Source organism: Phyllostomus hastatus, unplaced genomic scaffold, assembly GCF_019186645.2.
Source record: "Phyllostomus hastatus isolate PE091 unplaced genomic scaffold, TTU_PhHast_1.1 phas_contig_58, whole genome shotgun sequence".
Lineage (NCBI taxonomy): Eukaryota > Metazoa > Chordata > Mammalia > Chiroptera > Phyllostomidae > Phyllostomus > Phyllostomus hastatus.
This window is the reverse complement of record NW_025333916.1, coordinates 5,003,598-5,018,054: the sequence shown is the minus strand read 5'-3', so window position 1 is coordinate 5,018,054 and position 14,457 is coordinate 5,003,598. Positions and strand designations below refer to the sequence as shown.

Sequence of the window (14,457 nt, the reverse complement as noted above, 5' to 3'; positions counted from 1 at the left end):
ATATCACTATCTGTACTTTTTTTTATCTTTTGAGGATTTTAAGGTCATGTTGAAGTCTTTTGATGCTTATAAATTTTATGGTTAGAATTCAAGGAAATAATTTGCTTTCGTGCAATGCAGTCAGTATTAATTAAATTTCTTTATTCCAGGATGGAAGGCTAACATTGTATCCAGGAAATCAGGTAGTGAAACTTCCTTTTATCAACTTCATGAAAGCACATGGCACTTCCTTTCTGAATGCCTACACAAACTCTCCCATCTGTTGCCCATCACGTGCAGGTATGAACATGCTTAATATTAATGGAGGGAAGTGGCCACATACTGAAAATGATTTTACAATTTAAAAGATTGTCCCCAAAAGTAATACAGTAATCCCCAAAAGTAATACAGTAAGTCATATTTGGCATCTAATAAAAAAATTTTTAATGATGGGAGGTTTAAGGTATCTATTGGGTATTGGTGTTATTAGAATTTCTAATTTATTTTTCCAGAATAGGGATTTTTTATCATTTAAAATAGTGTTTAGTTTCAGTGTTACTATTTCATTTCCTTATGATTGGTGACTAACAATCTTTTGACCATACAAACAAATCAGAAAATATTTGTATTTTTTGAAAGAGTTCTATTTCCAAGGAATGTTTCAGGAAGAATACAGGGAGTTGGGAGGGAACTTTATAGGATACCACAAAGCAGTTAGAACTTGTCAGGTTTATCCAATGTTGTCCATGTTATTTCATGTTACATACCTTATCTGTCTTCAGGCTCAATTTACTTCTATCCCGACCCTAATCATTTTTATTATAGTAATTTAACAAGTAGGCATAGTTTGAATGGCAAAATGTCTGTGACATTAAGCCATGTATAACTGAGAAATGGAAAAACTACTATTGTTATAAATTGTCTCTTGCTTTGGACCCTATAAATAACACTCAGCAATTTGCTTGTGCCTCTAAGTTTCCAGCATGATATTTTCTGTGAGTTGTCACAAGTTTCTTCACCTACATCTTCAGCACTGTCAACTATATAATCACCAATGATTAAAGGAAATCTGAACTATATTTTAAATTATATATCAATGATTAAGGACTAGGCGCCATTTTGTTAGTTTTTTATTTTTTTAATATATTTTATTGATTATGCTATTACAGTTGTCCCATTTCTTCACTCCCCTCTACCCTGTACACCCTCTCCCACCCACTTCCCCCGCTTTAGTTCATGTCCATGTGTCATGCTTATAAGTTCTTTAGCTTCTACATTTCTCATACTATTCTTACCCTCCCCCTGTCTATTTTCTACCTACAATCTATGCTACTTATTCTCTGTATCTTTTCCCCCTCTCTCCTCCTCCCACTCCCCTGTTGCTAACCCTCCATGTGATCTACATTTCTGTGGTTCTGTTCCTGTTCTAGTTGTTTGCTTAGTTTCTTTTGTTTTTGCTTTAGGTGTGGTTGTTAATAATTGTGAGTTTGCTGTCCTTTTACTATACATGTTTTTTTTTAAATTTTCTTTTGTTAGATAAGTCCCTTTAACATTTCATAAAATAAGGGCTTGGTGATGATGAACTCCTTTAACTTGACCTTATCTGAGAAGCACTTTATCTGCCCTTCCATTCAAAATGAAAGCTTTGCTGGATAGAGTAATCTGGGATATAGGTCCTTGTCTTTCATGACTTGGAATACTTCTTTCCAGCCCCTTCTGGCCTGTAAGTTCTCTTTTGAGAAATCAGCTGACAGTCTGATGGAGACTCCTTTGTAGGTTACTGTCCCCTTATCTCTTACTGCTTCTAGGATTCTCTCCTTCATTTTTACCTTGGCTAATGTAATTATGATGTGCCTTGGTGTGTTTCTTCTTGGGTCCAACTTCTTTGGGACTCTCTGAGCTTCCTGGACTTCCTGGAAGTCTATTTCCTTTGACAGAATGGGGAAGTTCTCCTTTATTATTTGTTCAAATACGTTTTCAATCTGTTGCTCTTCCCCTTCCAGTACCCCTATAATTTGGATGTTGGAATGTTTAAAGATGTCCTGGAGGTTCCTAAGCTTCTCCTCGTTTTTCTGAATTCTAATTTCTCCATTCTTTCCTGTTTGGTTGTTTCTTTCTTCCTTCTGGTCCACCCTATTGTTTTGAGTCCCAGTTTCCTTCCCATCACTATTGGTTCCCTGTGCATTTTTCTTCATTTCTTTTATGGTAACCTGCATTTGTTCATCTGATTTGCGACAATCAACCAGTTCTGTGAGCTTCCTGATCACCAGTGTTTTGAACTGTGCATCTGATAAGTTAGCTATTTCTTGATTGCTCAAAAGGATGAGTTCTGGGGCACTGATTTGTTCTTCTGTTTGAGCCATCTCTCTCTCTGCTTTTTTTTTTGGGGGGGTGGTCTGGTTGCTCCTGTTACAGTGAGGGGCGGAGCCTTAGGTGTTCACCAGGGCCTGGCACTCCAGTCTCTAGATTGTGACGTTGTATGTGAGGGTGGGGTCGAGAGGGAACGATGGCGGTAGCTCCGTTCTCCATGGGACCTCAGTCCCTTCCCTGGGATCCTGGGTTGTGCACTCTGCCCTGCTCCACAATCGCTGTCTCACTGGGTCTGCCAGTTGCCGCTTGCATACTCAGGGTCCACCCGCTGCGATCTTGCGTGCCCCAGATGCCTTACGCGCTCCCAGTTGCCTTATGTGCCCAACTCTCCCTGTTCTCCACACTGCAACTGTGCCCAGCTGCTCATCTCCGCCCCTCCTATTGGTCTGGATGAACGGGTCCATTTCAACTTCCTGGCTGTTCGACTTCCATTCAGATAAATTTTCTGTCAGTTCTGGGTGTTATTCTGCCTCTAAATTGTTGTTGTTCCAATCTTGGTTGTGTGTGGAGGAACAGTGCATCCACCTATGCCTCCATCTTGGCCAAAAGTCCAGTTTTTTATTCTTAACTGAGCAAGTGGAATGAGGAATGGACTGGGGGAGGTGATGACCTGCATCTGAATCTTCAATGGGCCATGTCAAACAAGTCACTTGGTTTTCTTCTCTACAAAATGCTGTCTACACTGTGTACCTCATAGAGTTGTTCCCAGCATCAAATGAAATAATGAATAAAAACAACTCAATTAACTCTTAAGATTTCAAAAGTGTTAGGTAATGCTCTTCCTGGAAAAAGTATATTTTGAGAAAGTGAAGGAATAAGAGTAATAAAATTAACATTTATTGCATTCTTACTGTGTGCCTGACAATATTCTAAGTACCTTACATGGCTTAATTCATATAATCCTCACATTTCTATAAAATGGTTATTATTATTCTCATTTTGCAGATAAAACTAAAGTACTAAAATGTTAAATAGCTTATTAAATATCAAAAGCCACTCAGTAACTGATATTGGGATTCGAACCCAGGTAATCCCCCATCCCACTCCTCAAGAAAAAAAAAGCCATTTTGTTAGATGAGGGGAAAAAAAGCTTATTTTACCTTACTATGTGTGTATACAGAAATGGTAGAAGGAGAAAGATTTTTTCCAGTTTTATTGAGATATAATTGACATAAAATATTGTATTAGTTAAAGGTTTATAACATAATTACTTGATATATCTATGATTTGCAGAATGATTGTCACATTGAGTTTAGTTAGTATCCATCACACCTCACACAGTGAAATTTCTTTCTTGTGATAACTTTTAGGATCTACTCTCTCAGCAACTTTCAGATACACACTCGGACACTACTTAGTCAGACGATGACTAACTACAGTCATCGTGCTATACATCACATCTCTAGAACTTGTTTAACTGGAAATTTGCGTGTTTTCACACTACCCCTTCCTCCACAGCGATAGTGGTTTCTGGCAACCACAGGCTGTTTCATTTGAGTTTGGTTCTTTTTAGATTGCACATAAATGTGAGATGGTACAGGATTTAGTATTTGCCTTCTTTGTCTGACTTATTTCACTTACCATAAATCCCTTAAGGTGCACCCATGTTGTCACAGAATGTAGGATTTCCTTCTCTTAGAGCTGAATATTAATCCATATAGCACATCAAACTGATTTTATTCATTCATCTTTTGATGGACACTTAGGTTGTTTCCATGCCTTGGCTATGGTAAATAATGCAGATAATATGTAGGTGCAGATACCTCTTAGAGATAGTGTTTTAATTTCTTTCAGACATATACCCAAAAGTGGAATTGCTAGATTATTGGTAGTTCTAGTTGTAATTTTTTGAGGAATCTGCTTAGTGGCTCCCTCAATTTTCCATGATGGCTTCATTAATTTACATTCCTATCAACCGTGCCTGGGTTTTCCTGAATTCTCTTTTCTCCATATTCTAGCCAACAGTTGTTATCGCTTGTCTTTAATGATAGCCATTCTAACAGGCAGCAGGTAATAAATCATGCAGTTTTGATTTGCATTTCCCTGATGATTAGTGATGTTGAGCATCTTTTCTTGTACCTGTTGGCCATTTCTGAGTCTTTGGAAAAATGTATATTAAGATCCTCTGCCCATTTTTTAATTGAACATTTTTTGGTTGTTTTTTTTCCTATTGATTTGTATGAAGTCTTTATATTTTTTGGATATTAACCCCTTATTCAATAGATGGCTTGAAAATGTGTTTTCCAGTCCATGGGTTGCCTTTTCATTTTATTGATCGTTTCCTTTGCTGAGCAGAAGCCATTTAGTTTGATGTAGTCTCACTTGTTTATTTCTGCTTTTCTTGCCTTTGCTTTTGCTCAAATCCAAAAACTTATTGTCAAGGTCAATGTCAAGAACCTTACCTGCTATGTTTTCTTGTAGAAGTTTCATGATTTCAGGTTTTATGTCCGTGTGTTCAACCTATTTTGAGTTAATTTTGTGTATGGTGTAAGACAGGGGTTTAGTTTCCCCAACACCAGTTACTGAAGAAACTATTCTTTCCCCATTGTATATTATTGACTCTGTTGTCATAAATTAATTTACCATATATTCATGGGTTTATTTCTGGGCTATCTATTCTGTTTTATTGATCTATGTGTCTGTTTTATGACAGTATCATATTGTTTTGATGATTATACCTTTGTAAGACAGTTTGAAGTCAAGAGGTGTGGTGCCTCCAACTTTGTTCTTCTTTCTCAAGACTGCTGTGGCTCTTCAAAGTCTTATATGGTTGCATACAAATTTCATTCAATTTCTGTGAAAAATGCCATTGGAATTTTGATAGGTATTGCATTGAATCTGTAGATTGCTTTGACTAGTTATGGCAATTATAGCAATATTAATTCTTTCAATCCATGAGCACACATTATCTTTCCAATTAGTTGTGTCATCTTCAGTTTTTTTCATCAATATATTATAGTTTTTTAAAAGATTTTATTATTTATTTTTAGGGGGGAAGGGAGAAAGAGGAGAGTGACTTCGATGTGTGGAGAGATACTGCATCAATCAGTTGCCTCTCACATGCCCCTGAGTACCTGGCCCACAACCCCGGCATGTACAATGACCAGAAATCAAACTGGCAACCTTTTGGTTCACAGGCTGGCACTCAGTCCACTGAACCACACTAGCCAGGACATAGTTTTTAGTGTATATATTTTTCACCTTCTTGATTAAATTTGTTCCTAGACATTTTATTCTTTTTGATGCAATTATAAATGGGATTGTTTTCTTAATTTCTCTTTCTGATAATTGATTGATTTGTGGATATTGAACCATCTTTGCATTCCTGGATTAAATCCCAGTTGTTTATGGTATATGATCCTTTTAATGTATTGTTGAATTTGGTTTGCTAATATTTTTTTGAGAATTTTTGCATCTGTGTTCATCAGGCATATTGGCCTATAATTTGCTTTTCTTTCTTTTTTTTTTTGTGTGTGGGGGGGTAGTTTCTTTTTTATGATTTTAGTACCAGAGTAATGTTGGCTTCGTAAAATGAATTTGGAAATGTTCCCTCCTCTTCTATTTTTTGGAAGAGTTTGAGACTGATTGGTATTCATTCCTTTCAGTGTTTGATAGAATTCACCAGTGAAGCCAACTGATCCTGGACTTTTCTTTGCTGTGAAGCTTTTTGTTTTATTTTGTTTTATTTTGCTTTGTGTTGTGTTGTCTTTATTGCATTTTTTCCATTAGCATTTAGTACTCTTATACCCTCCTCCTCCCCTGTAATCACCACACTGTTGACCATGTCCATGAGTTCTTTTTCCTTTTTGCTAAATCACTACACCTGCTCCCACCAACCCCCATAGCTGTCATCCTGTTCTTTATGAGTCTGTCTCTATTTTGCTTGTTAGTTCAGTTCCTTAGATTCCACATATGAGTGAAATCATATGGTACTTTTCTTTGTCTGACTGGCTTATTTCACTTAGCATTATGTCCTCCAGGTTGATCCACAGTGTTGCAAAGGGTAAAATTTTCTTCTTTTTAAAGTGGGAATAGAGGGGACATACCTAAACATAAAAAAGGCCACATAAGACAAACCCACTGCCAGCATCATACTCAATGGACAAAAACTACAACTATTTCCCTTAAGATTGGGAATGAGACAGGAATATCTGCTTTCACTTCTATTATTCAACATAGCACTGGAAGTCCTAGCCACAGCAGTCAGACAAGAAGAAGAAAGAAAAGGCATCCAAATTGGAAAGGAAAAAGTAAAACTATCTTAATTTGTAGATGACATGATATCATATGTAGAGAATCCTAAAGATTCAACCAAGAAACTACTAGGACTGATAAATGAATTCAGCAAAGTAGCAGGATGTAAAATTAATATTCAGAAATCAGTTGCATTTTTATATGCCAATAATGAACTAACAGAAAGGGAAATTAAGAAAACAGTCCTATTTATAATTGTTTCAAAAAGAATAAAATACCTAGCAATAAACCTAACCAAGGATGTAAAAGACCTGTACTTGGAAAATTATAAGACACTGAAGAAAGAAATTGAAGAGGACACAAATAAGTGGAAGCATATACTGTGTTCATGGATAGGAAGAATTAACATCATTAAAATGTCCATACTACCCAGAGCAATCTATAGATTCAACACAATTCCTATCAACTTTCCAAAGGTGTATTTCACAGAACTAGAACAAATATTTCAAAAATTTATGTGGAATCACATAAGACCCCAAATAGCAACAGCAGTCCTGAAAAAGAAAAGCAATGTTGGAGGAATCATGCTACCTAATATCAGGCTGCAAAGTTTTTAATTAATGATTCGATCTCCTTACTTGTAATTGGTCTGTTCAGATTTTCTGTTTCTTCATGATCCAGTCTTGTTTGACTGTATGTTTCTAGGAATTTATCCATTTCTATGGTATCAAATTTGTTGGCATATAATTATTCATTGTAGTCTCTATTGATCTTTTGCATTTCTGTGGCATCAGTTGTAACATCTCCTCATTCATTTCTAATTTTATTTATTTGAGTCCTTTCTATTTCTTTTAATCTAGCTAAAGGTTTATCTTTTTTAAAAGCAGCTCTTAGTTTTATCAGTTTTTCCAATTGTCTTTTCAGTCTCTGTTTCATTTATTTCAACTCTGATCTTTGTTACTTCCTTTTTCTTATTAACTTTGGGGATAGTTCTTCTTTTTCAAGTTCCATGAGATGTACAATTAGATTGTTTATTTGAGCTCTTTTTTTTTCCTTAATGTAGGCGTTCATTGCTCTGGACATCCTTCTTAGAACTGCTTTTTCTGCATGTCATTCATTTTGGAATGTTGAATTTCCATTTTCAATTGTCTCAAGATCTAGTTTGACTTTTCTTGACTTCTTTGACCCACTGATTGTTCAATAGTATGTTGCTTAATTTCCACATATTTGTGAATTTTCCAGTTTTCGTCATTGTAGTCAGAAAATTGCTTCAGTCTTTTTAAATTTACTAAGACTTGTTCTGTAGCCTAACATATGGTCTGTCCTGAAATATATCCCATGTGTGCTTGAAAAGAATATATATTCTGTTGCTTTTGGATGCAGTGTTCTTTAAATGTCTGTGAAGTCTACCTGGTATAACAAGTAGCTTAAGTCCAGTATTTTCTTACTGATTTTCTACAATATCTGTTGTTAAACGTGGGGTATTAAAGTCCCCTAGTATTATTGTATTGCTGTCATTTCTCCCTTTAGACCTGTTAATATTTGAAGGATTTATTAAGTAGTTGTATAAAATGAGAAAATTAACCAATATGTACTTAGTGATCATTTTTATGATTGAAAGAAGACTCTAAAATCTGACAGACTTTATATTTAATTCCAGCTCTATTTACCTTAAAAAACTTAACTATCAGAGGTGTCTAACCTTTTGGTATCTCTGAGCCACACTGGAGGAAGAAGAGTTGTCTTGGGCCACACATTAGATATACTGTGATATGCAATCACAAAAGGATCTCATAATGTTTTAAGTAAATTTACAATTTTGTGTTGGGCCACATTCACAGCCATTCTGGGCTGCAGGTGCCCCATGGGCCATGGGTTGGACACCTCTGCAAACCTTAGAGACTCACCTGTAAAATGGAAATGGTAACTCCTAGCAGAGTTTTCCCCTGATAAATGAGGTAATTAGAAATGTTAGGATAAAGCACCTAATGCAGCTATGTTTTATTCCAGAGCATGAGCTCTAAACTAGTAGACTCCAGTTCTACTGGAATAATTGTCTCAATAGTTAACAGAAACTTTTATGCTTTACACTAATCCCAATTTCTTTTTTCCCAGCAATGTGGAGTGGCCTCTTCACCCACTTAACAGAATCTTGGAACAACTTTAAGGGCCTAGATCCAAATTATACAACATGGATGGATATCATGGAGAAGCATGGCTACCGAACACAAAAATTTGGAAAACTGGACTATACTTCAGGACATCATTCCATTAGGTAAAAAAAAATAAAACAAAAAAACAGTCCTAATAGGTTTCCCTCTGCTATATCACATAAGTATATATGTCACAAAAGTCTTTTTGACTTTTTAAAAATTTCTCTTCAAAGGTAAAATTAAATTTCTTAATGCCTCAATTGTATTAATTTGTCTAAAACTTTAGCTTTCTTTAATCTTCTTAAAATATTACATTTGCTAATATGCTGATAATTTTGTTTTTCTTAAATATTAAAGGTCTATAAAAGTATTTATAAAATTATGTAGGCTGTGATTTATTTTTGACTTTTTATTATATAATGGCTGCTTCATTATTTATTTCACCTGTTTTAAGACTGTTGTCTTCTTGCTACTTGTTTTTGTCAGTTCATTCTGTTATGAGTCTATTGTAACTTTTTTTTTTTCATTTTACTAAGCCCTCAAAAATCAGACAGCCAAGCATGGTGGATAATAGTAGAGATCTAGAATCAGATTACCTGCTTTTGAATCCCAGTTTCTTTATTTACTACTAACCTATAATGGTATAATCTTGGAAACATTATCTAAGTTAAGGAAGTTTAATTTCTTTTTTGTCAAGATAAAATGAAATAATATGTGCAGAAAAGAGCTAACACAGTAAGTCTCAGGTTTCTATCTTTAGAAAGACTTGCTTTCAAAGTTGGCCCTTGGCTGACAACTGGGAACTTGGATTTCAGGAGTGTTCCCTATATTCCCTAGCTGATAAAATAACTTACTATGTACCTTGAGTTTTTGTACCATGTGGTTTATGCTGAACCTGCTTTCACTCTGGGAGTCTGGGGTTTTGGTATGTTCTAGGCAGAGGGTGTCTACATAATCAACCCCAATAACAACCTAGGTAGTGAGTCTCTAATAGCTTTCTGATAGACAACACTTCACATATATTGCCACAGTTAGATGCCGGATGAACTCAGTGTGCCCTTTGTGACTCCACTTGGCTACTGATACCTGGTTTCCTATGGAATTACCCTAAGCATATTTTCCCTTTTCTGATTCTGCTTTGTGTCCTTTCACTGTCGTAAATCCTCACCATGAGTAACACTATTTGCTGAGTCCCATGAGTCTTCCTGGAGAACTCAGGTGTGATCCCAACACTTGTGACTTCCTGGAGAACTCAGGTGTGAGGTCTATATTAAGACCTCAGAGCAGTGCCTCTTGCTTAACAGGTGCTAATTGAGGACTATGGTAATGATATTAGTGATGAGGATCATGCTAATGATAAGAATGAACCAGAGAAATAAGTCAGTATACATAATGGTGAGTGTAGTGAGATAAATATTGTTTCCCAAAAGTTCATGTCCACCTGGAACTACAGAATGTGACCTTAGTCAAAAAAAAAAAGATCTTATCTGAAGATTTAATTGGAGGTGAATTCATCCTGGATTTAGAATAAATCCTAATCCAACCACCAGTCCTTACTAGAAGAAAGGACACACAGAGAAAATAGTGTGAAGATGGAGACACAGATGGAAGTGATCACAGCTACAACCTAAAGGATGCTAAAGATTGCCAGGAGTTACCAGAGGCTAGGAAGAAGCAAGGAAAAATTCTTCCCTAGATCCTGTAGATGAGTGATTTTCAACCATTGTGCCACAGGAGTCACATTGGCGTGCCAAGAGTTTTTAAAACTTGCAACACCTGACTATTTAGTCAGGGGCACTGACCTCTTTTCCCTTACATTGTCAAATAAAAAAAAGACAACAGCCAATACACAAAAGCTGTCTAGTGTGAATGAATCAAAATAATTACCTATTTTTTTCAGATTAAAAAAAATACATTTTTGGTGTCCTGCAGAATTTTAGCCATTAGTTTACGTGTGCCACGATATGAACAGGGTTGCAGATTGCTGCGTTAGAGGGAGCATGGCCCTGCCAGCACCTTGATTTCAGATGTACAGCCTCCAGAACTGTAAGAGAATAAATTTCTGTTGTTCTAATCCACCCAGTTTGGGTTAGAACAACACCCAGTTTGTAGTAATTTGTTATAGCAGCCCAATGAAACTAATACAGTGAGTTTTAGGTAAACAGATACTGAAATAATCTAGAAGAATCTGAGTAGAACAGGTCTTCTAATAATGTCCTTTTGTTCAACCCCTCATTTCATTGTAATGTTGATGAGATGCCCTAGGAACATAACACATTTTTGTATCAATTAGCCATTGGTAAAATTGGTTTTGTTATAGGTCATTTCACTAAAATCACAGAAATGAACAATGATGTTAAGTGAAGACTTAATGTATTAATCTTGCTCTTCTGGTTAATGTTAATTTTTTTCCCTTTCTGTCATCCAAAATCTAAAAGATATCAAGACTGGAAACCCAGAAGAAATCCTTATTTCTCTTCCCCACCCCTGCCTTCTAATCCATCACCAAATATTATCAACTCCACTTCTAAAATATTTCCCCAGTTTATTCACCTCTCATCCTCTCCAGCAAGTACTGTCAGCTCTTGCCTAAACTATTGAAATGGCCTCCTAACTTCTTTTCTTCTTATTTTCTGTAGGCAGCCAGAGTGATATTTTTTAAATATGCATCTAATCGAGTGACTTACGTACTTAAAATCAGTGATTTTTATCTTGGCACATAGGCCAAAATCCCAGATCCACAACACTGTTAATAAGACCCTACCTCCAGTCTCACTTAGTACCACTCTCTTTCTCCCTCAGTATGCACTTGGTCTTTCTTTAATCCTTTAACATGCTTTTGACTCCCTGTGGACCATGGGCTAGCCAGTCCTCCTGTGCAAAATACTCTCCCCCTATTCTGCCCAGCTATCACAGCAGAAAGAAAGGCAGCAGGGAGTGTGGTGGGAGGAGCATAGGCTTTGAATCCATCAGAATAGTTAAATGCCCAGAGGTGCCTTGTCTACCATACTTGTGACCTTGGACAAGTTACTTCTATAAGTGTCAGTGTTCTTATCTGTCACTAAAATTAATAATACCCACCTCACTGGATAACTGTCATTTTTAAATGAGTTAATAAGATTATATAAAAGAATTAAATGAAATGATAAAGTATTAATAGTTCCTGGCAAAAGGTAAGCATTTAATCAAGGTAAAATATTATTGTTATAAAAATGGCTTAACCAGAATTGTAGTTTAATACTTACATAACTTTGCCTTCTTCTAAAGTTCCTTGCATTGCTGTTATTTCACAGAGTTTCACAAATTCTCCTCAAAATCCTTCTCCTCTTTATAAAATAAAGCCAATCCAAAGTAACATACAACTGTTCATATTATCCTATTTGAAATTCTTCCTCTTTGTTTCCTCAATCAATCTAATAATACAAAGAAATTGGTCCTGGCTGGTGTAGCTCAGTGGATAGAACTGCAGCCTGCAAACCAAAGGGTCGCCAGTTTGATTCTCAGTCAGGACACATGCCTGGGTTGCAGGCCAGATCCCCAGTAGTGGACACATGAGAGGCAACCACACATTGATGTTTCTCTCCTTTTTCTCCTTCTCTTCCCCTCTCTCTAAAAATAAATAAGTAAAATCCTTTAAAAATAAAATAATAAGAAACTGAAGTTGAACCCCTTTTGCTCCCTGTTATCATTATTCTAGGTATGAAATGGTTAAAATATGGCCTGAATTTTATTCTTCAGTGTGATAAGAATTCTTGGAGGGAAGGACCCTGTCTTTTTCATTGTTTTGTCCCATTGCCAGTAGTGCCAGTGCATTTTAGGCACACAATTAAATGTTTGTTGAACTAGTGAATGGAATGTAAAATTATATTGCTCTGTCGATAGCTTATTATTTGATAAACATTGATGTGCTGTTTAATCCAGGGTCATGTCATCTTTTCATTATTAGTATTTTATATATATCCTCAACTAATACAGTATATCCTGGTTTTGAGTTTTCAATATTTAAATATCCTTATTTTTCCTAAGTTCTTTCTCATGCAGAATGCTATAATTAGCAAAAGGAGAAAGGCACATAAATGTTCACATTTCAGAAGTCAGAGATGGTTTTCAGAATAATAATTGCTTGCAGTGTATTTTCATTTACTCACCCTCCCACCAGAGCTTAGGAAATTGAAATAAACTGTCAGGACTATTTGTATGGGTACTGTATCTTCCTACACAGTCATCTGGCTGACAAATAGGTCAGGGTTTCTGTTGACAGCATGTCCACAAAGGTTATATGAGTTATGGCACATTATCTTTCAGATATTTCTGTGTAAGTTTAAAAGTGGATCTTGGGGAGAAAAGGTCTCTTAATATCAAACTTCATAAATAGAGGCATTCAGTGTTTTAGATAGACTGACTCTTAAAGTCAATACTCAAGTTTCTATAACTCTTTGTGCTACATTTACCACTGAAATTGGCTATTTTTGATCCTGCTTATGTTTTCAACCAGAAATACAAGTTTTTCAGTTTATTACTACAGTGCCCCACCTGTCTTTCTTAGGCATCTAGTGATGCTTCCTTCGTGTACCCATTTAGGAACACTGGTCCCGCTGTGTGCTCCTCACTCTGTGTGATAAACTGCCCTGCACTGGAGCTGTACGGGCCCCACTCTCGTTTCTTCCAGACAGTCGTGAATAAAGCAGTGGTGGTACCACTCAGCAAGATCCCACTTACTTAACAGAAGACCTTGAGCAAGTTGTTTGTCTACTTAGGATACCAGTTTAATCCAATGAGCTTACATTACCTGACTTCAAAGGATTTTCCTTTCTGAAATTATGCAACTTCAATGGAGTACAGTGAAGTGGTTAATAAAGTCCTGATATTCATTTGCCCCCCTCATATTATATGTATTGTGCTTATAGTAGTTTTGATTAGGTTCCTATTTGCTATATCTTCTTAGCAATTGAAAAGAGACATTTGTATTTAATTCATTAGGTTTTTTAAATCTCCTCTACTATCAGATAAAACTGCTTTGCCAATATATTCCCAGTACTTAAAACAGTGGTTCCCAGCCAAGGGCAGTTTTCCCCCCAGAACATGTTTGATAATGTCTGGAGAGGTTTTGGCTGACACCACTGGGGAAGGCCTCAGGCATCTGAAGAGCAGAGGCCAGGGAGTCTGCCAACGCGGCTGGGATGCACAGGACAGCCCCTCCCCCAACCGGGAATTATCAAGCCCAACATGTCTGGAGTGCAGAGGGTGTGAAACCATGATCTAAAACTGTTTTATACTCATCGGCTTGGCCTTAGGAATCTCACACTTAATATCACACTCACATTTTTAATCTTACATTTATTCTTACATATTCTAAGGGACCAGATCCAACTGACATTAGTATGTTAATTTATTTAGAATTAATAAAACCAAAGGAAATATTAATTTGGAAGTATATAAAATTATAAGGTAATTGATTTTATATAGACACTTTAAAAACTGTATTTGTAAGATTGATACAGTTTAATAAAGAATTTGAATATTAAGTAATATTCCTTAAAGTACTAAAACTAAAAGATGACCTTTATTTAAGATACAAAAGTAAGATCAGATATGTGCAATACCTACTCAGCAAATATTTATGGAACCACCTCCTATATGCCAGACACTGTTTTTAGAGTGTGGGAACACAGCCGTGATCAGAACACAAATATCTCTGACCTCATGGAACTCACATTCTGTGGCATCAGAAGAGAATTTCAACAAGCTGCTGTCTTATCTT

At 36.2% G+C, this 14,457-nt stretch overlaps 1 protein-coding gene across 9 annotated transcripts in view; it reads left to right on the top strand.

Annotated features, from left to right (window-relative positions):
- Positions 1 to 14,457, top strand: part of ARSK (arylsulfatase family member K) — a 46,268-nt gene that overhangs the window by 6,546 nt on the left and 25,265 nt on the right. For 6 of the 9 annotated variants that reach the window (XM_045848361.1, XM_045848365.1, XM_045848360.1 and 3 more), the window contains 2 exons: positions 150 to 279; positions 8,659 to 8,818. In XM_045848361.1, the coding sequence (XP_045704317.1) occupies positions 150 to 279; positions 8,659 to 8,818 (290 nt within the window). The remainder of the gene's footprint in view (positions 1 to 149; positions 280 to 8,658; positions 8,819 to 14,457) is intronic. The other 3 variants (XM_045848369.1, XM_045848368.1, XM_045848367.1) reach the window with 1 other exon arrangement.